General features: G+C 40.9%; 1 protein-coding gene across 4 annotated transcripts in view; it reads left to right on the top strand.

Annotated features, from left to right (window-relative positions):
* The window catches only part of ACMSD (aminocarboxymuconate semialdehyde decarboxylase), a 63,665-nt gene that overhangs the window by 24,133 nt on the left and 12,081 nt on the right, over positions 1 to 27,451 (top strand). For 3 of the 4 annotated variants that reach the window (XM_024764130.1, XM_024764129.1, XM_024764128.1), the window contains 4 exons: positions 181 to 417; positions 5,301 to 5,394; positions 8,052 to 8,147; positions 9,271 to 9,443. In XM_024764130.1, coding sequence (XP_024619898.1) covers positions 181 to 417; positions 5,301 to 5,394; positions 8,052 to 8,147; positions 9,271 to 9,443 — 600 coding nt within the window. Of the gene's footprint in view, positions 1 to 180; positions 418 to 5,300; positions 5,395 to 8,051; positions 8,148 to 9,270; positions 9,444 to 14,391; positions 14,457 to 27,451 lie in introns of all 4 variants that reach the window. The other variant, XR_003005800.1, reaches the window with a different exon arrangement.

The raw sequence follows: 27,451 nt of genomic DNA, 5'->3' as shown, positions 1-27,451 counted from the left end.
GCAATGAATGGCTTCTGGGTCTCCTGTGGCCAAGGCCTAACTCAGGCTGTGCTTCAGCTTTCTGAGGGGTAAAGCCACTGAGAGTGACAAATGACTGAGCCCTGAGGAGGTGTTGATCAGAGTAAATATCTAAAGAAGTAAGTTTTGAACCATGTGCTTTCCCTTACTTGTCTCCGCCAGGCGAAACCTCAGGACACTTTAGAGCTGTGCCAGCTTCTAAACAATGACCTAGCTGCCACTGTTGCGAGCCACCCAAGGAGGTTTGTGGGTCTGGGGACATTGCCCATGCAGGCCCCTGAGCTGGCGGTCAAGGAGTTGGAGCGCTGTGTGAAGGAGCTGGGCTTTCCGGGGGTTCAGATTGGCTCCCACATCAACGAGTGGGACCTGAATGCCCAGGAACTCTTCCCAGTGTACACGGTGAGTACGTGGCGCTCACTCCCGGAGAGTGGCCGGGCGCTGTGCTCGGTGTCCCTGGGTGGGAGAGATGCCTGATGACATGCTAGATGTAGGGGGAAATGTGGAAAGAGCTCCCCCAAATAAGCGGGCCATCCTACTAGAAGAGGGACAAGTGGAAATGCTTCCCAGGCCAGTCCTAAGTTAACTCAGTGAAATCTCTCTTCTTTCTAGCCCCCTTGATCTCCTTTTTTTTTTTTTTTTTTTTTTTTTTTTGCGGGACGCGGGCCCCTCACTGTTGCGGCCTCTACCGTTGCGGAGCACAGGTTCCGGACACACAGGCCCAGCGGCCATGGCTCACGGGCCCAGCCGCTCCGCGGCATGTGGGATCCTCCCAGACTGGGGCACGAACCCATGTCCCCTGCATTGGCAGGGGGACTCTCAACCACTGCGCCACCAGGGAAGCCCCTTGATCTCCTTTTAAAGTTTCATTTGGAATAAAATAGATAACCAACCAGGACCTACTGTATAGCACAGGGAACTCTGTTCAATATTCTGTAATAACCTAAATGGGAAAAGAATTTGAAAAAGAATAGATACATGTATATGCTCAACTGGACCACTTCGCCGTACACCTGAAACTAACACAACATTGTTAATCAACTGTGCTCCAATATAAACTAAAAATTTTTTTAAATTTTTTTAAATAAAGAGGTTATGTAAACTGGAAAAAAAAAGTTTCATTTGGAAGCCAAAATACTACCCTCACCACAGCCACTGTGCAAAAGAATCAGGTTAATGACATACCCCAAAGTATGTGTTTTTGCTTTGGAAAAAAGTTCTTATCATTTTTCAAAATTATGAAATAATTTAGAAGAACCTGCGGAAAATACAAAAATGTTTAAAGAGGAAAACAGCTATACATGAAATAAATAAGCATCAAGGATTTACTGTATAGCACAAGGAATTATACCCAATATCTTGTAATAACCTGTAATGGAATAGAATCTGCAAAAAACAAACCAAATCACTATGCTGTACACCTGAAGCTAACACAATATTGTAAATGAACTATACTTTAAATAAATAGGAAAACAAAAAGAACCCATAATTCTGCCACCCAAAGATGAGTAAACACTGTTAATAGTACATTTCATTTATCTTTTTTTTTTTTGCTGTACGCGGGCCTCTCACTGTTGTGGCCTCTCCCGTTGCGGAGCACAGGCTCTGGACACGCAGGCTCAGCGGCCATGGCTCACGGGCCCAGCCGCTCCGCGGCATGTGGGATCTTCCCAGACCGGGGCACGAACCCATGTCCCCTGCATCGGCAGGCGGACTCTCAACCACTGCGCCACCAGGGAAGCCCCATTTATCTTTTTATTTGCATACATCTGCATATTTTATATTTTAATGAAATTGGAAATACACTATACATGTGATTTTTTAATAATGTTTTTATGTTTTTAATTTTTGCCTGCATTGGGTCTTTGATGCTGTGTGCAGGCTTTTCTCTAGTTGCAGCGAGCAGGGGCTACTCCTCGTTGTGGTGCGCGGGCTTTTCATTGTGGTGGCTTCTCTTGTTGCAGAGCATGGGCTCTAGGCACGCAGGCTTCAGTAGTTGTGGCACATGGGCTCAGTAGTTGTGGCTCGCGGGCTCTAGAGAGCAGGCTCAGTAGTTGTGGTGCACGGGCTTAGCTGCTCTGCGGCATGTGGGATCTTCCCGGACCAGGGCTCAAACATGTGTCCCCTGCACCGGCAGGCAGATTCTTAACCACTGTGCCACCAGGGAAGCCCCTAAACAAGCGATTTTGTATCCTAATTGAGAATTTCCAACCTAAGTGAAAATTCTCTCAATGCATGATTTTAAAATAACTGCATAATATTCCAATATATGGATATGTTTTATTTAACCAACCCGCAATTAAGATACTTTTTAAGCCATATATTTTTTAAATGTAGTATAATAAAAATATGCAACAAAAATAATACCATCAAAATGTTAACATTTGATGAAACTAGATGGTAAATATATGGGTGTTCATTTTAGTTGTTTATAACTTTCTATATTTGAATTATTGCATAATGAGATACATTTTCAAAAACACAGTGCCATCCATTTCTGAAATATCCAACAGAAGTGTCCACAGTCCCATGGTCCTCTCTACCTTCTGTTCTTTCTGTACATAAATCTGCTTTCCTTAATTCCAGGATTCAAGATGCATAATTCTTTACTCAATTGCATTTTTTAAAAATTTCTTACTTGCCTCCTAGAATTATGATAGTATCATTTTCTGTTATTTTCACTATAAATGCAAAATCTTCAATAATGAATTAAGTAGATGTTGGTAGACTCATCAGGCAATATAATCACTGATCATTTATTCATGTAATATTTATTGAGCTCTGACTACATGCAGAATGCATTCCATGCTTGTATCTGTGGACACTGCCCACCAGTTGGGGGACTGCCTGTTAAATTGCCTCCTAATGACCTGAAAGATTTAGTTAATGTTCCCCTAAATATCAAACTCCCAGAAGATTATTGGCTGCAGTGGCTGAACTGATCCAGTGAATGTTTTCTAGAAACTTTAATGAGCTCTGAAAGAGGATGTATTTACTTGTGCATCCAAATTGTTTCAGCACAGTATGAGCAAGGCTTCAGCTGTAGGTCATTTTAGGATTCACTGGAATCGGCTTTATGAATTACTAAGGGGCTCAGAACGCAATAACAGCCCATTGGGGTCCAAATGGATATTTTCATTTATGTGACCAGCTCAATCAATCATTCTAACTAGGCTGTTTTGGGGGCTACCAGTCTCTGTGGGGATTCAAAAGAGCATCCTGGCCCCATCTGACTTGTGATGTCCTGGGGTTGATAGCACATTTGTTTGGTTAGCAAGACTTGCCAGCCTTAACACTATCTAACTTGGGTCAGTAATGTGCTGAAACAAATGAGAGGAGTTTCTGTGAGCCAAGTTGGCTTCGTCATCTCGAGGGCAGCCTGAGCTCCAGAGCACCCAACTGTCCCCCTTATCTCCTAGACCTCCCTTCTTAGTGAGCAAACCCAACAGCACACGCTCAGGTCAGTTTTCAGGTACAAAAATGATTTTGTGGTGAGTATGAAGCAAACAGAGTGGTAGTGGCAGACTGCCTATCATTTATCAGCCAGAAGACCTGAGTAAGTTACTTAGCCTCTATCTGCCTTAGTTTCCTTCTCTTTAAAATGGGAGTAATAAAAGTACTCATCTCATAAACGATTAAACTAGTTAACAATTGTAAAATTGCTATATATATTAAAAATATAAATTAAATATATAAAATTAGATATTATATATAATATGTAAATATATAATAATACATATGTTATATAAAATGGGAGTAATGAAAGTGCTCATCTCATAAAGGATTAAACTAGTTAATTGTGAAACTGCTATGTATAAAATAAATATAATATACAAAAATATATGAGTATATATAATATATATAAAATGCATAGTAGTATATAATATACATAGGATATATATTATATATAAAATATACATATATGCATATATATATAAACAGCTTTGGCACATGGTAAGTGCTCACTAAATTTAAACTATCATGATTTTGAGGGTATAAGTGGCTTCTTTTTATATTCTCTACAATGTCTCACATGCAGAAGGTGATCAGAAATATTTGTTAATTTGAATTGAATAGAAATGAACAATCACACATACACAGAATAAAGCTTTATCCTTATGAGGAGTGAAATCCCACCAAGATACCAAGATCACATGCCTTTATCAAGCCCAAACCATCCCAAGAAGTTGATAACTCTTTCCAGCCTGCATCCGTTATTAGAAACCAATCAGCTCCTCTCCCTTCAAAAGATTTCTAGCTCTTCCGCTCCCCAGAACCTGTTGAATTAGAAGGGCTTTCTTCAATCTGCCCGTTGCCTGCCACTTCCAGAATCCCCTATTGTCCCGGGATTATTTCTCCATTTTGAAAAGGCTTATGTACACAAGTCACATTGCATCAGCCTGGTTAGCCCAAATGTTTATATGTAGAGGTAGGATGATTCACCCCAGCACCCCAATATATTTGGAAAAGAAATGGTCCAAGGAAAATCTGTTTTGAACCTTGACAAGCAACTAATATTAAAAGCCTGTTGTGAGGACTTTTTCTAATTAAACATTGTGTCAAATAAAGGTCATTTCCTCCAGATGGTATTTCTATTTCCCAGAAGGTCCTGGAGCAGGTTTGCTCATGACATTCTTTTCAGTACCTGCCTGGCTGAGGCACTGAGAGCTCTTTCCTTTCTAAAGTCACCTCATACACAGCGGACTCTTCAGGCGCTCAGCTGTGGTCCTGAGGCTTTGTGAGTGCCTGTAGATCTCAGAAATTCCCACCCAGTGTCAGGCTCGGAGTGGCCAGATGGCGTAGGTCAGGCCAGTTATGAGCCCCTGGCTCCCAACCCATCACTTCCTCACTTTCCACATCGTCAGGTTTCCAAGAGACGGAGAGGAGGGAACATTCCACCCCTGACTCCAACACTACAATCTAAGCAGTCCTTCCGAAAGAGGGGACCAAACAGGAACCAGCAGGGGAAATTTCCTCACATTTGAGGTGTGAGATCAGTCCTTGAGTGTTTTGCTCTCAGCCAGTGTTTCAAGGGTAGATGTTTCATCAACCTCAATGGTAAATCCACCAACACCCTTGTTAATTCTAAGTGTTCTTTTTAGTTGCCAAGCAGGAGCAGAGTTTAACAATATTCTTTTATATAGATCAGAAAAAACTTCAAAAATATTTTAGTTTATTTATTCAGATCAATATAGACCCAGAGAAAAGCAATACCCTAAAATAGTGCCCTATAATTTGCTGGCTCATCCAAATAACCCCCTCACTCTCTCATTGCTTCTTTGAAGGAGGCTGAAAAGCTGAACTGTTCCCTATTTGTGCACCCCTGGGACATGCAGATGGATGGACGGATGGCCAAATACTGGTTCCCTTGGCTCATAGGTTTGTATCAGCTTGGGATCTGGAAAAGACAGTCGTCCTTAGTTTGTTCCAATTATCTATGGGACCCTATTATGTCAAAGAGAGAAAGTATGAATAACTAACAGGATTGTGAGTTACTGAGCTCTTACTCAGATAGTGCTATACGTATTACCTCATTTAATTTTTTTAATTGAAGTATAGTTGATTTACAATGTTTCAGGTATACAGCAAAGTGATTCAGTTAGATTACCTCATTTAATTTTAATCTTATCCACACAAAACTTTATGAGGTTGACACTGTAATAGCCATTTTTTTTTTTTTTTTGGCTGGGCCACATGGCTTGCAGGTTATCTTAGCTCCCCAACCAGGGATCAAACCCGTGCCCCCTGAAGTGGAAACTCGGAGTCCTAACCACTGGACCGCCAGGGAATTCCCTGTAATAGCCATTTTATAGATGGAGAAACTGAATCTCAAAGTGGTTAAGTTGTGCAGGTCACATAGTTAAAAAGTGAAAATGGAATTTACATAGATCTGCCTGATTCCAAAGCCACCACCTCACTACACAGACTCCCAAAAAGGCTCTGAAAAAAAGTAGCCATGCCTGTCTAACAGATTTTTTTTTTTTTGGCGGTACGCAGGCCCCTCACTGTTGTGGCCTCTCCCGTTGCGGAGCACAGGCTCCAGACGCGCAGGCCCAGTGGCCACGGCTCATGGGCCCCGCCGCTCCGCGGCATGTGGGATCTTCCCGGACCGGGGCACGAACCCGCGTCCCCTGCATCGGCAGGCGGACTCCCAACCACTGTGCCACCAGGGAAGCCCCTAACAGATTTTTAGAAGCCAATGATAGCATCAGCCCTGACAAATGAGAACCCTGGACTTACAAGTAGAAAGAAGGTCAGCTTCTACCGCCTAAGGATCTGAGACCCTAGATTGCAGATGACCAGACTTTCAAGTCCCCTGTTACCTGCTCTTTGCCACCTGCACCGTTCACCCATGGTTCCACCTGAGGGTAAGGGAAGGGCAAAGAGGAGAGACCTTTACTGGGCCTACCAAGCTCTGGATAGGAGCTGGTCCGGATTCTCTTTCTGCTCTGACATTTCATGCCCTTGTTATTGCTTTTGGAGACTGAATGTGTTTAGTAAGGCAGCTTCCTACCATCCCCCACCAAATTCTTGAGCAACAATTAGTCGGAAGAGATAAACTAAGTAGCCCCTGTGCTCTCTGGCTTCTAAGAAAATCTCATCCTAATTTACACAACACTTTGACAAGTTCCACAAACTTATTTGCATTGCAACTTCCCACATGAAAAACAAAGGAGAGCATTTACATAGAGGATCATTTCATCCCTCATTATGCAACACATATATTGATGCTTTCTAGCACACCGGGCACTGAAGATGTACCAGACATGGACAAAACCTCTGTCCCCCTGAAGCCTGAGTTGACAAGTATACAGGTCATAAACAAACAGGCTAATTTCTGAATTTTATTCTGGATGCAAAGGCGGTCTTTAGGAGACTGGAGGATTCCCAGCGGGGGGAGGGCCATGATCCAATTTACATTATAAATATTCCACTTTGGCTCCTATATGGACAATTGTGGGGTTTTTGTCCAGGTAGTTAATGGAAAGCAGAATCACAGGACCAAAGGGAAGGGATGCTGTCCATCCCCTGCCTGCAGGAAACTCTGCCCACAAACCACTCCCAGACAGATGTGAATCCATCATGCTTCCAGAATTCTCAAGAGGCCAAGGATCCAGGGAGCCAGGGGCATCTCTGTCCATGGAACAGTGACAGGCCTAAGGCAGGATGAACAACCAGTAAAGGCCCACTAGGCAGCCAGAGAATCAGGCTTCCCCAGAAGGCCCAGGGCTCAGTCACAGAGCACCCAGAGATTTCTTAATCACAGTCTGAAAAGCAGTCATCTGGAAATATAGCCCAGATTGACTCCATGGAGGTGAAGGCATCAGGCATGGACCAGCTGCCTCTGCTAGAAGCACAAAGCACTTGAAATAATTCATTTTAATCCAGTTATTTTCAACCTCAGCTCCAAGAAGCAGTAAAGATTTGGCAGGAATATTAATATTAGTTAATATCTATTGAGCACTCACTAAGTGGCAAGAACTAACCATTCTTAACCCCGGTTTACAGATGAGGAAATTAAAGCAGGGAGGCAAATCATATTTGTCGAGCCCCTCCAATGTGAAGCTCTGGCCAAGAACTTTCCCAGCATCATCATTTGCAAGGTTCCACAACAGCCTTCCAAGATGGGCAACACTGTCCCCATTTCACAGGTGAAGAAGCCCAGACTCGGGGGCATTAAATTACTTGTCAAAGCCCAAGAAGCAAACAATTGGAGGAGAAAGGGTTCAGCCTAGACTCACTGTACTCTGCTTGCCCCACTGCACACAAAATGGAAGCTGGGAGAATCAGGACAAAAGACAGGCCCTCTGGCTCCTTGACTCTTCTAGCCATTAGATGACTCTACTTGCAAGTGGCAAATAGGAAGTGTCACATGGTTTCTGCTTGCCAAAGTCATGGCCTGCATACAACCAAGCCATGCTAGGGCACAGGGACCCTGCGCTTCTCAGCAAGGTCCCATTCCCCTGCCATTAACATCACTGAACTTCTTGCTCGTGATGACAAGCGCTATACGTCATGACTGTTTCTTCTTCCAGGAATGCCTGCAGAGACCACCACAGCCATTTGCTCCATGATCATGGGTGGAGTGTTCGAGAAGTTTCCTAAACTGAAAGTATGTTTTGCACATGGAGGTAAGACCCTATCTGTATTAGTCAGCTTGGGCTGCCATAACAGAATATGACCGCAGACTGGGCAGCTTAAATAACAGAAATGTATTTTCTCACAGCTATGGAGTTCCTAGATCAAGATGCCAGCGCAGCTGGTTTTTAGTGCGGTCTCTCTTCCTGGATTACAAAAGGCCGCCTTCTTACTGTGTCCCCACATGGCCGTTTCTTTGTGTATTCACAGGAAGAGAGAGAGAGAGTTCCTATGTCTCTCCCTCTTCTTATGAGGACACCAGTCCTGTCAGATGAGGGTCCCACCTTATGACCTCATTTAAGCTTCATTATCTCCTTAAAGGCCTTATCTACAAATACAGTCATATTGGGGGTCAGGGACACAATTTTGGAGGGACACAATTTAGTCCTGGTAGTTGTTCTAGTTATAAAGTGTATGATGGTTCAAGGACCAAATTCCATTTCTGCAGACAAGTTTAGTTTGATTGGCATAGTTTACTTGATTTTGTTTTGTTTTTCATTTAAATCTCTCGTCAGACCACAAGCTACCACAAGCTCTCCAGTTTGCAATAGTCCCTACCATTCACTATTGTTTACAAACAGGCCTGTTTCATTCATTTCCATTTCCTGCTTGGTCCCTGTAGGTAAGTGAGTTTGTGACTTTTGAATACACACACAAAATATCAAACTATACACACTGTTCTCTAATCCGCTTTTCCTTCTCACCAGCACATGGAGACATCTTTCCATGTCAGTGAGTACAGAGCTTCATCATTTTTGATGGTTGTATACATGACAATGCATTTTATAGATATGCCGTCATTATTTAGATATTCCCCAACTGAAAGGCTCCCTCTGTATTTTTCTATTATAACCAAGCTACATCTGAAAACCTTGACCACACATCTTTATACACTTGTCTTCTCTCTTTAGGATAAATTCCTTAAACCTGAATTTCTAGATGAGTTAAACTTTATTCTTTTTTCTGGGTCATCTCTCACATTTGGAACCCAGTAGTTCCTTTGTAAATACAGTTAACTAGCTGGGCTACAGTAACTTCTCTTTGCATACAACATGAGGGTTGAAAAGAATCCTTTTCAATTAACACTAGTCCCTCAGGAATGGGCTTTACTTGCAGGTGGTTCCTTCCCCTACACAGTAGGAAGAATCTCCCATGGATTCAGCATGCGTCCAGATCTGTGTGCCCAGGACAATCCAACCAACCCAAAGAAATACCTTGGATCCTTTTACACCGACTCCTTGGTTCATGATCCTCTGGCTCTCAAGCTATTAACAGATGTCGTAGGAAAGGTAAGCCAGGGCTGCCATTTGGGTGACTTACGGGGAGCAGAGTGCAGGATCAGCAACCAGTTGCTTGGTGTCTCTTTGAAAAAGGGATGGGAGAAAAGGCATTAGAAGAAAAAAAGATGGACAGTGAGGTTCAGGATTAGGTCTGCTTGCACAGGGTATCCTATCCAGAACCTCCTTCAACATAGACCATGTATCAGCAGGGAGCCATTATGGATGTACACCAAGGAAATCCCAGATAAGCCACATGGCTGGGTAGCTCCCCAGATAAATTCTTCTTCCTTACGGTCGCCTCTGTAGTGACCGTAAGGAAGTGACACATCATGATGAGGTAAGCAGGAAAGAGCCACCAGTTTTGAGGTCAAATTCACCTGGGTTAAAATCCTGGCTCTACTTCTTACTGACTAGGTAAAGTGTGACTCTAACTGTCCTTATCCACTAAATGAAGAAAAGTGGAACATTAAAGAGGGGGGGATGGCACTGGCCAGGGAGGCAGGGGAAGATGATGAGGGGTCTTGGGTACCACCTGAAATGTTTTGCTGGAATAACATGGCCTTTGTTTTGAAAACCATTCTCTCGTTTGGCCCAAAAGACCAGCACGGTAATGCTTTAAACCTCACAAGAAAAGGCCTTTCCTCTTCTGTGGTCTGCTGGCAGCTCTCCTGCTGGTGGCATCTCCACTTTTAAGTATTCTTTGGAAATGCTAACTGAGCAAGTTTAGACAGTGTTTAGAGCAAAGGTCAGTCTGAATTAGTAGTCTGAAATATTTAGTATTTCAATTCTGTTTGATTACTTACAGATAGCAATAGAAGGTTTCCAAATTTACCCAAAGAAAAAAACTCTTTGGGGTTTCTAAAAGAATATGGACATATGTGTTTAAAGATTGGCAATATGGTGCTTGGATTGAGAGTAGATGCTAAGGCATTTAAAATCTTGTTTAGCAGAGAAAGCGGTCCATTATTTGAAAGCTGCAAGTTACTGTTCTATCTCCAGAATGAAGACTTCATCTCACTTTAAAGCTGACTGTTTCTCTGGCTTGAGAACCTCACTAGAATATAAAAGTTGAACATTCTGGTTTGGGAATAAGTTATGTGGCTGAGCTATGTTTCTGAGCCTTCTGGCTTTTGTGTTGTCCCTGCTGAAATGGGTGCTTAGCAGCTGGTTGTGACTGTTGATTATCATTGGATTGGACAGAGGGGCTACGGGCAGGTGTGTAAGTAGGAAACTACAAAAAGGAGAAGCCGAAAGAGTCTGTAAACCCTGGATTTTGAGCAATGGAGGAGGGGGAGTAGGAAAGCGGCGTGGAAGTGGGGAAAGGGTCAGTCTAACTACCTCCCATCAAGCCTAGTACCCCTGGTGTTCCTGGCAATGGCGACATCAGGAAAAAACACCCTTGGCAAATATAACATCTATCTTACGAGCAATACCATCAGCAGTGAGGGAGACCATCAGCACCTTCAAACAGCATTCAGGGCAATACACATCGGCCAGGGGGTCACAGCAGAAGAGGAAAAACACGGCAAGTGCCTTGTGGTAACCAGTATATAGATTAGTTAGTAAGTATATCCCTTTTGTGGACCCCCAGAAAAACTCAGAGGGCACTTTGCAAAGTTGCAATGTTGCAAAGGTGCTAAGATCTTGCATTCAAACTGTGAAGACTTGAGCCCCTATACCTTGGGCATCAAAAGCAAAAGTGACTTCATTTTATGTGACCTCACAGGCTGGTGAATCTAGGACATAGAAGCAGGATACATTAATAATTTAGGATTCTCTTTAAAATATTAATGCTTCCTCCTTCTAGTTATATTCACATTAGCAAAATCTTTCAAAAACAATCCCCAAACCAGAATGGCTAAGGAAAGTCCTAACATGACAGCTAGTCTAGAGAGCAACTGTCCCTATTTGAGCAAGAGGACAGAAGGCTGTGGAAGGAGGTCTCCAGGACAGATAACATGGAACGGATGGATTATGTGATGTGTTTGAATTTGAAACAATGATTGCCAGGCATTCATCGGGTCTGTTAATACATTAGTACCAAACAAGCTGTACATATATAGAAAATTAAGCAAAATAAAGAAAAGGAAATAATTAACTCCAAGAAAACAACCATCCATATAAAGACAGATAATCATTGTATATTACCTGATTCAGCAGTGAAAACTATTTATATTTATGGTATAAATATTAAGCACTGGCTTAACTGAAAATTGTAATTCTACTGGGAAATTGGAGAAGTTGGGATAAGAAAGAAATTCCCCATGATCATAATGCGAAGTCAGTAAATACTCTCTAAAGCTAATAAATCGAGAAACAATAGTATAATCTTATTATCTGAAACTATGAGGGTGATTATCAGAAGATTCATGTTAAAAGGTAAAAGTGGCTGTCTTGGGATACAAAAATGGATAGGGCTGTTTTTGATAGAAGATATTAGTAATATTGGATTTTTTAACTATGTATAGGTATTATTTTGATAAATCAAAATTTTAGATAATACCTTCAGAATAAATAGATGTCATACATACACCAAAACCATATATTGTGCACCTACTATTTCTAAAATTCCCTCTAAACAGAAGACGTGAATTACATAATCTCTTATTTTCCTCCCATCTCTAAAATTCTTTGCTTTGAATCCATGTCTACTCTTTTTTTTTTTTTTTAAGCACTTTTTTTTTTTTTTTTTTGCGGTACGCGGGCCTCTCACTGTTGTGGCCTCTCCTGTTGCGGAGCACAGGCTCCGGAAGCGCAGGCTCCGGAAGCGCAGGCTCAGCGGCCATGGCTCACAGGCCCAGCCGCTCCGTGGCACGTGGGATCCTCCTGGACCGGGGCACGAACCCATGCCCCCTGCATCGGCAGGCGTACTCTCAACCACTGCGCCACCAGGGAAGCCCTGTCTACTCATTTTTAAAGACACAGTGCAAAGAATGCTATTTATGTGTTATCAGTCTATCACTGTGAAAAATATGAAAAAACTTATTGCCTCCCTACATTAACATGACCATAGACAATTCACTTTACATATTTAGGTGGGTAGATTTTGAGAGGTCCATTTTCCTCCCATTATGATTATATCGCAATTTTGGCTAGATCCATTGTTTATTGCTGTGTAACTAACTGCCCCAACTCAGTGGATTAGAACAACAATAAACACTTACTATCTCATATGGTCTCTGTGTCAGGAATTTAGGAACAGCTTAGCCATTTCAGGATTTCTCACAAGTTGGCAGCAAGTTGTCAGTCAGAGCTGCAGTCACCTGAAGGCTTGACCAGGGCTGAAGGATTTATTTCCAAGGTGACTTTTATATATTACTGGCACACTGGTGCTGGGTTTTGGCAGGAAGCCTCAGTTCCTCCTCATCTGGGTCCCTCTACTCTCCAAAGAGCTGCTTGAGTGTCTTCACAACATGGCAGCTGGCTTTCCTAAAGAATAAGTGATCTGAAAGAGAGACGGAGGTGGCAGAGGAAAAGAGAACAAGAGAGAGATGGAGTGTGCGCCAGGCAGAAGCTATCCTTTTATGACCTACCCCCAAAAGCCACGTCGCATCACTTCTGCCGCATTTTATTCATCAGAAGCAAGTCACTAAATCTGGCCCACATTCAAGGGGAATGGAATTCGGCTCCACCTTTTTTTTTTTTTTTTTTTTTTCGGCTGTGTTGGGTCTTCGTTGCTGCGCATGGGTGTTCTCTAGTTGCAGATAGCGGGGCTACTCTTCGTTGCGGTGCGCAGGCTTCACATTGTGGTGGCTTCTCTTGTTGCAGAGCATGGGCTCTAGGCGCGTGGGCTTCAGTAGTTGTGGCGCATGGGCTCAGTAGTTGTGGCGCGTGGGCTCTAGAGCACAGGCTGAGTAGTTGTGGCACGTCAGTTCAGTAGTTGTGGTGCGTGGGCTCTAGAGCGCAGGCTCAGTAGTTGCGGCACATGGGTTCAGTAGTTGTGGCACGTGGGCTCTAGAGAGCAGGCTCAGTAGTTGTGGCACGTGGGTTCAGTAGTTGTGGCGCGTGGGCTCTAGAGCACAGGCTGAGTAGTTGTGGCACGTCAGTTCAGTAGTTGTGGTGCGTGGGCTCTAGAGCGCAGGCTCAGTAGTTGTGGCACATGGGTTCAGTAGTTGTGGCACGTGGGCTCTAGAGAGCAGGCTCAGTAGTTGTGGCACGTGGGTTCAGTAGTTGTGGCTCGTGGGCTCTAGAGTGCAGGCTCAGTAGTTGTGGCGCATGGGCTCAGTAGTTGTGACACACGGGCTTAGTTGCTCCGTGGCATGTGGGATCTTCCCGCACCGGGGCTGGAACCCGTGTTCCCCGCACTGGCAGGTGGATGCTTATCCACTGCACCCCCAGGGCAGCCCAGCTCCACCTGTTGAAGACATGTTTGTAAACCACCACACCCCACACTCCGGCCACCTAAATGCAAACTACCTTCAGTCCTCCCACACCACCCCAAAGTCTCATTCATTTACAGCATCAGCTTAAAGTCCAGGATCTCACCACTTAAAGTAACTCAGGGATGACGCTCCTCATGCACAGTTTCTCTCAACCTTAAGATCTGTGAACCACAGAGACAAGTTCTTTACCCAGCACACACTCATGCAACACTATAAAATGGTGAGACATGCAAAGGATAGTTGCTATAGACCCTCCACTCCAAAAGGGGAAAATCAGGAGGTTTAGAGGCGTTACTAGTAACTAGCAAATCTGAAATCCATTGGGCACATGTTAGCAGTTCCTTGATTAGAACTCAGAATACAGGAATGATTCTCCACAGCTCTTGGTTCTACCCTCTGAGTCATCCCTCCTTTTCCATGAAAGGGAGCCCACATTTGCGGCTGAGTAGTTTCTACAGACTGCTTCATGCCCCTACAACTTTTGAGGCCCAAAAGCTTCTTTTCATTTTGTTCTATCCATTCCTTTCAATCCTGCTGGTGTTTATGCTAATACAATTCTCTTAAAAACTTTGCAGATCATAACAGCACTGATGACTACGAATGTGGCGTTCGTGTACAGAACATTGTCAATGATTAAACGGTAACAAAGTTTAAGAAAAAACAAACAAAAAAACTTTGTAGGTCTTTTGTGAATCTTATTAGGTTTCAAACCATTAGGCAGAAGCCTTACCCACAAATCTCTGAGAAAAGCCCTTTTCTGCAAAGGCTGCTGAGGAACAGCACTCTTAAGCTACCTAGAAGCCCTCATTGTTTGTGGTTCTTTGAGGCACTGCCTTAAATCTCTTGAGGTCATAACACAGATATTATAGTCATATCTTGGCTTCATTTTTAGACTATACTTTTCTGATTGTGCCCTGGAGTTAATCTTTGCCAGAAAGCCATCTCTAATTTTAGCATCATTTGCCATTGGAGGGGCTGGGAATTTTCAAACCCAACAATTCCTGGCTCCTTTATATTTAACAGTCCTTCCTTTAAGGCACTCCCCTTGCATTTTACTATAAGCAGCAAGAAGCAGCCATGCAGCACTTCTAACACTTTGTCTGGAAATTTCCTTAGCTCTATCACCCAGTTTATTAAATATATTTTCTACTTTGCATATTACTGTAGGTGACCGTGTTGCTATTTTTTTTTTTTTTTTTTTTTTTGCCACAGCATAGCAAGGATCTCCTTTCCTCTAGTTTCCAATAACATTTTCCTCATTCTCCTTAAAGTCTTTACTGGTAACCTCACAGGTTATCAAGCTTCTAATAACAGTCTTCACAAGGATCTTCAGTCTTCCACTATCTCAAGGTCTTTCCAACTTCCTCCCACTAATCAGTTCCAAAGCCACTCCCACATTTTTAAGTTTTCATTATGGCAACAGCCTACTTCCAGGTACCAAAATCTGTATTAGTTATCTATTGCTACATAATACATTAACCTAAAACTTAGGTTAGCTTTAAAACAACAATGAACATTTATTAACTCATTCATTTCCTCTGGGTCAGGAATCCAGGAACCCCATGGCTGGGCAATTCGGGTTCAGGGTTTCTTATGAGGTTCAATGAGATGACTGCAACCCAATAATATCTATCTATCTTTCATTCTTTCACCCTTTACTTTTTTTTTGCCCACTACTTTACACTAACTTAACCCCAAACTCTCCACCAATTTTATAACTCTCCTCTCAGTACACTTAAACACATCAGGTACAGTAGTCTATTAATTCCTTCTTCTTGAAAAACTATATTCAGGAGTCTCTGACTTGCTCTAATATGGACTGGGCTGCTATTTAGACCTGCTGCACAGCTGTCATCTTGAATCTCCCCTTTGTACTCCTCACATTTTCTCTCTCTCTCTCTCTCTCTCTCTCTCTCTCTCTCTCTCTCTCTCATTGGGTTCCCTGCTTCCTGAGCCCTATGATTTTCCAATTTCTTGCTTTATTCCTTCATCTTGGTAGGGAACATCTTCCAATAGCTTTCTAAGAAAGACAGTATGGGCGATGAAATTTTTGAAACCTTGGTTATTTCAGTATGTCTTTATTCTTCCCTTAGAGTGAGTTAATTGTTTGGCTAGGTATATAATTCTAGCTTGGCAACTGTTGTCCTGAGTAATTTTAAAGACATTTTTCCATTGTATTATGGCTTCCAGAGTTGCTGTTGAGTAATGTAACTCCAGTCTAATCCTTGAAACTTCATATAAAACCTACTTCTTTCCCCTTCACTCCCAATCTCAAAGACTCTAAGATTTTCTTTTTGTCCTAAAATTTCTCAGTGATGTTACTCAGTATGGGACTGTTTTCATCCATTATGCTAGACATTTGGTGAGCCCTTTTATTCTGTAAAATCTTCTTAATTTATTTCTTTAATGACTTCCTTCCCTCTGTTTTCTCTTTCTGGAGTTCCTAAAGTTGAACCTTATTTTTCTTCTGTCTTACACCTCCCCTTTTTGAGCTTTTGTTTTACTTTCTGGGATATTTCCTCAACTTTATTAATAAATCCTTTTATTTAATTGGCTTTTTAATTTGTTTAATTTGAAAGAGCTGTTGTTACTGTTCTTGTTCTGTAAACTTTTTTAAAGTATCCTATTCTTGTTGATTGAGTTCAGTATCTTTTATCTCTCTAAAAATATTAGTAATTTTGGGAAATGTACTTCTCCCCACAAGCCTTCCTCCAATTGGATTTTTGTCTTTTTTTTTTTTAAGTCTCAGTCTTTCATATTAAATGCTTTCCTCAAATGTCTATAATCCTTGGCTGTCTGCTCATATTTAAGAGCGGTCACTAAAAGGATGATTGGAAGTCTCTGCATATGGATGGGGCCTGTCAAGTGTGGTTTTCTCTATAGAGTAATCCAACTGAGCCATGTTCTTTTGAAACTCCAGAAATCTGGTCTTTCCTTTTTGATTTATCACTTTCCCAGAGAAGCTCTTTCAATCTCTTACCTGAATGGTAAAGGCCTGGTTGCCAGCATCCTGGGAACTGAGTAGGGAATAAAGGCTGGGATGCTCAATTAAAAAAAATTTTTTTTAATTAAATTTTTTTTTTTTTACTTTTTGGCCACACTGTGTGGCATGTGGGATCTTAGTTCCCCGACCGGGGGTTGAACCTACGCCCTCTGCAATGGAAGCATGGAGTCCCAACCATTGGACCACCAGGGAAGTCCCTGGGATGCTCGATTTTTAATAAATAAACTTTCATTAAACTTTTGCTTTCAGAACATTCCACACTCTCAACTATGCCTGATATCTCCCAGTTCAGAGACTCTCTGACCCTTTCACCCCCCTTTTGAGACTAAATGACCAGTCTTTTGCCAGGATGAGGGGAAAGCAGACACTGGACTTAGGGAGATGATCTAGGGTCTAACTGCTTCTGAAACAGGCTTACAATGAATCCTCCTGTTGTTAGTTCTTTGTCTCTACTTCCAGAGGCACCTGGTGCTATCAATTACATATATTTGGGGGCTTGGTGATATAAGCCAGGTTACTTTTTGGCTTATCTCATACTAGCTAAGAATTTCTTTCTTGGTCTTCTAAAGTTAGTTACTATTATCCAACTGCTTTCCAGTTTCTGAAGTTTTCTTCTTAGTTCTTCTATCCTGTTCTCTTTGTCCTTGTGGCTATATGCTCTTCAAAATGCACTTTACCATCTTTTTAATGGGGTTTCAAATTGTGATCCTCAGACCAATACCAGTCCACAAAAAGTTTTGTTACCAGCCCATGATGAGAGAAGGAACTTGTGCCAGAATGCAAACTGAGTCACTAAAGACACCATTTAGTTTAACTGACTTTTGTTTTTAATAGCAAGACTTTTTCAGTAAAGGAAGCAGTGCATTGATTTACATTCTGGGGTAAGCTCCTTAGGTCATCATGGACAACTGAAAGACCAGTTTGCGTGCATGTATTAATACTGGTCTTGAGCTTTCCTCCTTTTCGCTAACAAAATTTATCTTGCCTATATTGCATCCACCTATAGCCCAGCTTCCAGCCTACTGAAGTCATTTTCATGGTTATAGGCAATTAGAGGTCAGCAGAAACTACAGCAATAGAAGGGGTCTGGCTAGATTTTCAGAAGTTAAAGAATATCCTAGTCCTCTCTCTGGCTTGGGTTGAAGGTGGAAGGACGAGAGATGATATGCACATCTTCAGAGTCTTAAGATTTTTTTTTTCTACTTTTTTTTTTTGGCCACACCTCACGGCTTGTGGGATCCCAGCTCCCCTACCAGGGATGGAACCCGTGCCCTGGGCAGTGAAAGTGTGGCATCCTAACTACTGGACCACCCTTTTTCTACTTCTAAAAGTTAATCTATTAATTCAACTAGAGCATCTAAAATCACATAACTTAGTTTACAAATATTACTTTTCCACATTTACATTTCATGAAACAATTTTGTTCAAATATGCATCTTTGACATAGTGCCTTGTCATTACTAGAAACACCATTTGAGGCATTAAAATTGTTTTTAATAGCATATAAGCATTGCAGTAAATAAACTCTTTTAATGAGAGTGTCTGTTTCCTAAGTTTCTAAATATCCAAGCTTCATCCACAACCAAGTATCATTAGAATTTTCTTCTAGAAATGGAGGAACTACAGGACTATCCCTATGTTATTCACACATAGCATTCTATTCCAAATTGAATTCACTACTGCTGTTAGTCTTTTGTTTGTAGTTTGTACTTTCCAGTGGTTTCTGTTAGTTTGTTGATTTGTTTCTGCGTGCCTGAGAAATGTGGTAAAAAATGATAATACAATTAAGAGTAGAAATAAAAATAGAAATGAAGATAAAGTGGAAAAAAAGAAGTCCTAGAAATCCCATTCTTGTGAAGCAAACAGTAAATGATGCTTAAGAGTTTAATGCTATACAACATAGTCATAGCTCTGAGAGATATGAGTAAATTATTTGATCTCTCTAAACTTGTTTCCTTATCAATAAAATACAGATAAGAATAGTACCTGACTCTTGGGGTTGTAGACAGCGTTAAATAAGAAAACCACATAAAGTATATAACACAATTCCAGTCCCACAGTAAGTGCTCAATAAAAGCATTTGACAAAGGTACATACAGACTTTCAAGAATGAAACTACAGTGAGAACAACTGTGACAGCATCAATCAATTTGCAAGATCTTTCATTCATCTTGAAATGTTGGAACCTCAGAATTATACAATCACTGCAAAATTGAGATAAAGGGAAAAAAATTCTACTAAATTAAAGTTCACAACAAACAAAATGTGTCTCCTTCTGAAGCAATGATGTAAAATAAGGCTTGGATCTTCTATGGCAATTTAATCAAAAGTGAAGAGGGAACAAGATAGAAAGAGGGAAGAGTCTAGAAAGCCAAGCACATGCCGAGAGCAGGACACATGCTCAGAAAAGACATGACAAGAACCTAAGCTTTAATCTCTCTCTGATCTTTAGGCTCAGTATCAGCAGGGTGTGAATGCTAGGGTGGAGTTGTAAATGGCCTGGCCAAGCATTAGAGGAAGGCCCAACACAGAGCCAATCTGCGAAGACCGAGAGAGGTTTTTTCCCTTGTCTTTCTTTGGTTCTTTTTTTGCTCTAGGCATTTAAGAACATCTTATCAAAACATGAGCTGACCACAAGCTTAAGGAACAGACTGCAGAGAGCATATACAACAAAGAATAAGTCTTTAAAAATAGTTTGGAAAAGTCACTAAATAAGCAAATACAAAGCACACAAAGGAACAAGAACAAACCCAGAGAAGGAAGAATCTGATTACCAAAGTTACCACATTATACTATTCAAAATGTCCAGTTTTCAACAAAAAAATTGAGGTATGCAAAGAAAAAAGAAAGTACAGCTCATTCCCATGAAAAAAAGAAATTGGGCTTCCCTGGTGGCGCAGTGGTTGAGAGTCTGCCTACCGATGCAGGGGATGTGTGTTCGTGCCCCAGTCCGGGAAGATCCCCCACGCCGTGGAGCCTGCGCATCCAGAGCCTGTGCTCCGCAACGGGAGAGGCCACAACAGTGAGAGGCCCGCGTACCACAAAAAAAAAAAAAAAAAAAAAGAAATTAACAGAAACTGTCACTGGAAAAACATTGGACTTACTAGACAATGACTTTAAATCAACAGCCTTAAAAATGATCAAAGAAATAAAGAAAATCATAGACTAAGAACTAAAGGGAACCAGGAGAACGATGACTGAACCAAAAGAGACTATCAATAAACAGATAGAAATTATAACATGAAACCAAATAAAAATTCTAGACCTGAAAAGTACAATAACTTTAATGAAAAATTCACTAGAGGGTCATATACCTGATAAGGGACTTGTATCCAAATATATAAACTATTCTATATGAATAGCTAACAAGCACTTGTAAAGATGTTCAGCATCACTGGTCATTAGGAAAAGGCAAATCAAAACCACAATGAGACACCAATTCTCATCCTTACCAAGATCACTATAATTTTTTTTAAAAAGTGGAAAATGTTGACAAGAATGTGAAGATATTGGAACTCTTGTACGTTGCTGGTTGGAATATAAAATGGTGCAGCTGCTGTGGAAAACAGTTTAGCAAATCTATAAAAAGTTAACCACAGAATTAGCATGTCCCAACAATGCCACTCCTGTGTCTATACCCCAAAGAATTGAAAACAGGTTTTCAAGCAAATGCTTGTACACAAATGTTCATAACAGCATTATTTGCAATAGCCAAAAGGTAGAAACAACCCAAATGTCCATCAACAGATGGATGAATAAACAAAATGTTGTATATCCATACAATGGAATATTATATTCAGCCATAAAAAGAAATGATATACTGATACACACTATAACATGAATGGACCTTGAAAACATGCTAAGTGAAAGAAGTCAGACATAAAGGTCACGTACTGTATGATTCCATTTATATGAAAAATCTACTATAGATAAACCCACAGAAACACGCAGCAGAATAGTGGTTGCCAGGGGGTGGGTGGGAATGGAGAGTGACTTCTTTTTTTTATAAATTTATTTATTTATTTATTTTTGGCTGTGTTGGGTCTTCGTTTCTGTGCGAGGGCTTTCTCTAGTTGCGGCGAGCGGGGGCCACTCTTCATCACGGTGCGCAGGCCTCTCACTGTCGTGGCCTCTCTTGTTGCGGAGCACAGGCTCCAGACGTGCAGGCTCAGTAGTTGTGGCTCACAGGCCCAGCCGCTCTGCGGCATGTGGGATCCTCCCAGACCAGGGCTCGAACCCGTGTCCCCTGCACTGGCAGGCAGATTCTCAACCACTGCGCCACCAGGGAAGCCCGAGAGTGACTTCTTAATGTGCATAAGGTCTCCTCTGAGAGTGTGAAAATGTCTTAGAACAAGATAGTGGTGATGGTTGCACAACTCTGTGAATGTACTAAATGTCACCACAGTATACACTTTACAATGGTTATTTATTTTTTTTTTTTTTGCGGTACCGGGGCCTCTCACTGTTGGGGCCTCTCCCGTTGCGGAGCACAGGCTCCGGACGCGCAGGCTCAGCGGCCATGGCTCACGGGCCCAGCCGCTCCGCGGCATGTGGGATCTTCCCGGACCGGGGAACGAACCTGTGTCCCCTGCATCGGCAGGCAGACTCTCAACCACTGCGCCACCAGGGAAGCCCTACAACGGTTAATTTTTATGTTATGTGAATTCCACCTCAATTTTTTTAAAAAATGAAGAGGCCTTTCTCTGCAAGATAGACTTTCAACCACCCAAACCAAAATATCTATTCATATGTTCTTTTATTTTTAAAAGAGAAACCAGAAACACCTGTTCCACAAAATAGAAAGTATTTTATCTTAGAGTAAAATAAATTGTTCACTTTTAGAAGTAACAATGTTATTTTGGGACATTTTATGCCCCAATTTTTACAGTAGGCATACATGTGATCTTGTCTTGGGCATTTGATCTGTGGGTTAGAAAATGAACCTAAACTAGAGACGGGTCAGGCCCAAAAGCCAAAGTTTTTTCTCCATTCCTTTTCCAGGCCATCTACCTCTTTAACATTCAGGACTGCTCTATTCAGCTATTCTAAAGGGTTAACATGATCTGGAAGCAATGAAAAGGTCCTTTAACACCAAAGACTTGATTATGTGTAGGGCTAGTGGGGGAGGTGGAGTATACCCTGTGAATTTTAAGTATTTCCACCCTGACTTGAAATTTAAATGTATTTTAACATTCTGTCTGTAAGTATTCTGGTTAAGTGATGTTTTCTGTGTGCTGCAGTCCTCAACAGAGTGGAACCCTTTTTGATGCCTGTAAGATTCCTGACAACATGAATATAACTTACTACCTTCTCACGAAGTTGTGGGATGTGAGAAACAGTTCAAGTCCTGGCTCTACTGCTTGTTAGCTGGGTGACCTTTAATATCAAGTCACTTACCCTCTCAGCTGCAGTTTCCTCAACTGTAAAATGGAGATGATAACCAGACAAAGTTGATGGGAGAGGCTAATATAACACGATGCCAAAGGACTGTACAAATGTTAGTGCTTTATGCACAGTAGGTGTTAATATTTGTAACTTATGTAATGATCTTGTGGGTATAAGGCTAATCTTACCCTGCACTGATTGAATTAAATCAGGCTCCTTAGTGAGGAAATTATGTCTCAGGGAACAAACTGAATCCTTGATATACTAGAAGGTCTGTAATAACTATGTTATAATAGAGGTGTGTTGTATTTACTGCAAAATGCTACTAATGAAATATGCTAAATAAGAAGATAGTTAATCGTTCCTTTTCCAGAAGACAAATGAATTCTCTTCCACTATTTGAGTTTCTTCAGTAAGCCACATCTTTCAGTGCTTGCAACATTCCCTGAAAATGTGAAAAAGTTAATGCATCCCAGCAGATGAGCAGTTTATTTCTTTTCCCTGGCAGGAATATTAATTACTATTATTATCAGCTCAGTAAGTCTTTGACTTCATAGGGAGTGTGCGCAGCTGGCTTTGGGAAGGAAAATGCACACTGGGGCAGTGTTGCTGTGGAGAAATCAATCAGGATTATCCACTGCTTTCCTGCCTAATAAAGGAAGCCAGTGGCTGTTGAAAAGGTATAATTTTAGGACCCTAGAAGAGGCAGCCACGTTACCTAAAATGCCTACCATTAGAATTATTTCCTCTGGGTTTAATAGAGTCTTTAGAAAGGTCCTACTAAAATGTAGATGTTGCCAAATATTACAGTAGCACAGATGTCCTTAAAAATTGGTTCATGATCATGGTCAATTCCAAGGGAACAGAATCCTGGATCACAGACAAGAAGGAAGAAGAAGGAAGAAAGTTCTAGCTTTTGGGAGGCCAGGAACAGGTATGCTACTTGGGAGCCTGAGATGTCAAAAGAGTCTTGGGTATACCAGAGAGCTTGGATCAGTGGGAAATGAGGCAACAGTCATCCAAGGCCATATGCTACGCTTCCTTAACCAGGACTCTGCATCCATTTAAATCACAATTTGCAGTTATAACAGGTGATAGAAATACCAATACAAAAAGTATTTTTACGACTTCCCTGGTGGCGCAGTGGTTAAGAATCCGCCTGCCAATGCAGGGGACACGGGTTCGAGCCCTGGTCCGGGAAGATCCAACATGCCGTGGAGCAGCTAAGCCCGTGCGCCACAACTACTGGACCTGTGCTCTAGAGCCCACGAGCCACAACTACTGAGCCTGTGTGCCACAACTACTGAAGCCCACGTGCCTAGAGCCTGTACTCCAGAACAAGAGAAGCCACTGCAATAAGAAGCCTGTGCACCGAAACGAAGAGTAGGCCCTGCTCACCGCAACTAGAGAAAGCCCGCACGCAGCAATGAAGACCCAACGCCACCAGAAATAAGTAAATTAAAAATTTATAAAAAAAAAATTTTTTTTAACTCAAGAAGTGTTTATTAAGCATCTATCAAGTAAGGACTGGTATCAAGTGATGGAGTATATGACCTTTATCCTATAGGACCGTTTGCCTCTTAAGGAATCTCTTCTCCCCACCCTTTCCCTGCTACCATCCCTTCTCTGAACAAGAAATGCAGTTAACAAGAACTTCACTTCCAGGTCTTTTATGCCTACTTCCCTCTCCCTTAAGAAATCACTAGCAAGTTAGAAATGGTCAAAAGTTTATCAGAAGATATCAATAAAAGGTATACGGATAGATAACAGGTATGAAAAATTTACAAACCAGATTATCACAAGTGGATAATTAACCTCCTATGGAGAGGAGTTGTGAACAGTAGCTATTAAATAATAATTAAATACTGCCAAACTATAAGTTTGGTGCTCTACGATAGGCTTTCAAACTCAAGTTAGGTGAACAGGGAAGTGTCTTAACCAGGAAGAATGAATTGCAGAGGAGTGGTTTTCATTTCGGCTTTAAAATCGTTTGCTTTCTTCTCATCAGAACAGACCCCTCCCCGCTTAAAATGTATTTATATCTGAGAAGGCCATAATACTGGGAATGGAAGAATTCCTGACTAGAAAGAAAAATTATTTTCTAGATTTCAATTTCATGTTAATGTGACTTTTTAAAATTATGTTGTGTTTTGGAATTGTAAACAACTTTTAGCAAGAGGAGTAGAAATAAGGACAAATGAACCTCCAGGGAATACCAAGCAGGCAGTTCAGAACGAGATCAGCTGTTTGCACAGATGTGAGGAGACATAACTTTGGGTCTTTAGGGCTTCTACCAGCAGGTGTATTTGCTTGGTTTTAATACAGTACATGAATACAGGAATCTAGAGATAGAGTTGTGAGTCTATCGTGGCCTTCCTCTAAATTTTATTATATACTTCCCAAATTATTTCATGTAAATGTATTCATAAAACCTAGGAAAATCCTTTTTTTCTAGTAGAAATCAAAGAATCATTTATCCTCAGCTCAAATTGAGAGCATTTATACATTTAATATTTCAGGCCTAGTAACAATCAGACTTTCCTCTTTTGTACATTCAAGCCTTCATTCCTTCAACACACAAAGCCACTCTCAGATTGATTATAAGCATAGGTCACAGTTTTATTTCAAACAAAGAGGCTTTCTGAAAAGCCCAATTCAAAGATTCTATCTTGGCAGAGACATTTCATGGGGAAAAATGGTTAGACAACTATTGTTAGACTGGATTTTAAAAAAGAAGGAGATGACTATCTAGTTAAGGACAATTAGCCTTTTTGCATTATTGGTTAAAGTTCTTAGACTAGTTTCAAGACTAATAGTCAATTGAGTGGAGGGGCAATTTCCTAGGAGGGGCTTTTAAGCTCATTAAAGTCTATCAAAAAATTGCTCAAGTATTTTATCAATAATGCTAAACTATGTTTGGTGACAGATGTTGACTAGACTTGTGGTGATCATTTCGCAGCATATACAAATATCAAATCATTATATTATACAGCTGAAACTAATATAATATGGTACGTCAATTATACCTCAGTAAAAAAGTATAGGTTTAAATGCTTCTATTAGAAAAAGAAGAAATGTGTAAAATCAGTGATTTATGATTCCACTTTAAGAAAATAAGCAGACAGAAAGAAAGAAAAAATAGAGATGAGCCAAAATCAAAGAACAGAAACAAGACAAGAGAGACACACACACATACAGTTCCACATCAGCAATAACTGTCAGGAAGAAAGTCATTACTGAATGATAAAACCAGTGGGTGAAAGTTTGATAAGGAACAAGATATTTATGTGATCTTAAAGTGACTCCCCGCAAATTACTTACTAATCATGAAGGAAAAAAATAGCCTTTATAGGAAAAAAACTGGTGGGTCCCAACTTAACTAAATGATCAAACATCACCAATACTGGGACAAACTGGTAACATGTACCCCTGATATGATGCAGTGAAAAAGACACAACATCACTTCTGTAAAATTTCTACCCCAAATGCATAATTTGTATGTAATCATGAGGAAAGATCAAAAAAACACAAACTGACATTCTATAAAATTCTATAAAATACAATAGAGGGACATTCTGTAAAATAACTGGACTGTAGTCTTCTTCAAAAATATCCAAGTCAAGAGTGACCAAAAAAAAAAAAATTACCTGTTCCAAATTAAGGGAAATTTCGGAGACATGGTAACTAAATTTAATGTAATTATCAACTGGATCTTGGACCAGGAAAAAATAACTAGCTATGAAGCACACTGTTGGGATAACTGACAAAGTCTGAGTATGGACTGGTGATATTATATATATGTGTGTGTGTATATATATATATATATGTGTGTGTGTGTGTGTGTGTGTATATAAAATAACATTGATATAATGTTATTATATATATATCAACTTATAAATTTTCTGACTTTAAGAACTGTACTATGGTTACATAAGAAAACGCCTTTTTTCTTAGGAATAAACTCTAATTTATTTAGGAGTAAGGGGCCGTAATGTCTCCAACTTGCATACAGTTCAGAAAAATGTGTGTTTCTGGATAGATACACAAATATCTATACAGAGAAAATAATAAAGAAAAGGGGGCAAAATATAAACAATTGGTGAATCTGGGTAAAGGTTATATGGCAGATCCCTGAATTAGCCTGCAACATTTCTATCTAATCATTTGAAATTCTGTCAAAATAAAAAGTTGTCCACCACATTAATTAATCAATTAAAAATAGGAGTTTGGGGCTGGATAGGACATGCCAACCAGAGGATAAACCTAGTAAAGTGAGAAAACTATAAAGGTTTTGGTATAACTGGAACACAGTGTGACTCATGCAGGATTCCAGCAGAAAATAAGATCGCATCCTGAATTGAGAAAACTAGAGAAAAAAATTAATAAATGGATTATTTACAAAGGTATGGAAAGCTCCATTACCATTCTGGGCCAAAAGACAGAGAGGGCTCTGTGAAAAGGGCCTGCTAACAGGAGCCAAGATTTTTAGTTGGAGCCAAGTTGATGACTCCAAAGGGAGGGATCTGGGGCATAAACACTTTCCTCCATTCTCTAATCTCCTGCCTATGTTGCCCATTAGTTAAACCCAACTAGAAACCTGAGGTCAAGGAAGCCTGTTGTACAGTACAGACAGGTCAGCTTCCAGGGGACAAACAGGAGTAAAAAAAGATATCCAGAGAGCAAGTGGATGGGATGTGAGGGGGTGAGGGAGGACAGTAAGAGAATGCAAAAGTGAGAACAAGAGAATGAGAATGAACATGATGTTGCATAAATATGAAGATGAGAACTTCAACATTAGATAACATGCTGCATTTTAATTGCCTGTAAGGCAGCCAAGTGGAAGTGTCCAGCAGGCAGCCATATACCCAGGACTTTAGGCTTAGGAACTAGATCTTTGTTTATGGATGAGACTGCCCAAGCAGCACAAATAGAGTGATAATCAAAGACGAGAGAAACCCAAGCTAAGAGATATGTGTAGTCAACACTTAACATTCTTTCACCATTCATCTACTTTTTCATCCTGTGCATCTGTTTTTCTCTCCATCACTCCACTGAAAGTGCACTTAATAAGGCTGCCAAATCCAACAGAGACTCTTTAGTCCTTATCTTTTTCATCCTCTTCTAAAGCATTACTTATTAAACACTTTCTCCTTCAAATATCTCTCATTGCATTTTTTTCTAATACCACTTTTTTTCTGTCTCTCCTTCTCTGCCTCACTGGCTCCCTCTGCCTGTGGTCATTCTCC

This window comes from Neophocaena asiaeorientalis, unplaced genomic scaffold, assembly GCF_003031525.2.
Source record: "Neophocaena asiaeorientalis asiaeorientalis breed wild unplaced genomic scaffold, Neophocaena_asiaeorientalis_V1.1 scaffold102, whole genome shotgun sequence".
In the NCBI taxonomy this organism is placed as follows: domain Eukaryota; kingdom Metazoa; phylum Chordata; class Mammalia; order Artiodactyla; family Phocoenidae; genus Neophocaena; species Neophocaena asiaeorientalis.
Note: the sequence above shows the minus strand (reverse complement) of the source record. Positions and strands in the feature narration are given on the sequence as shown.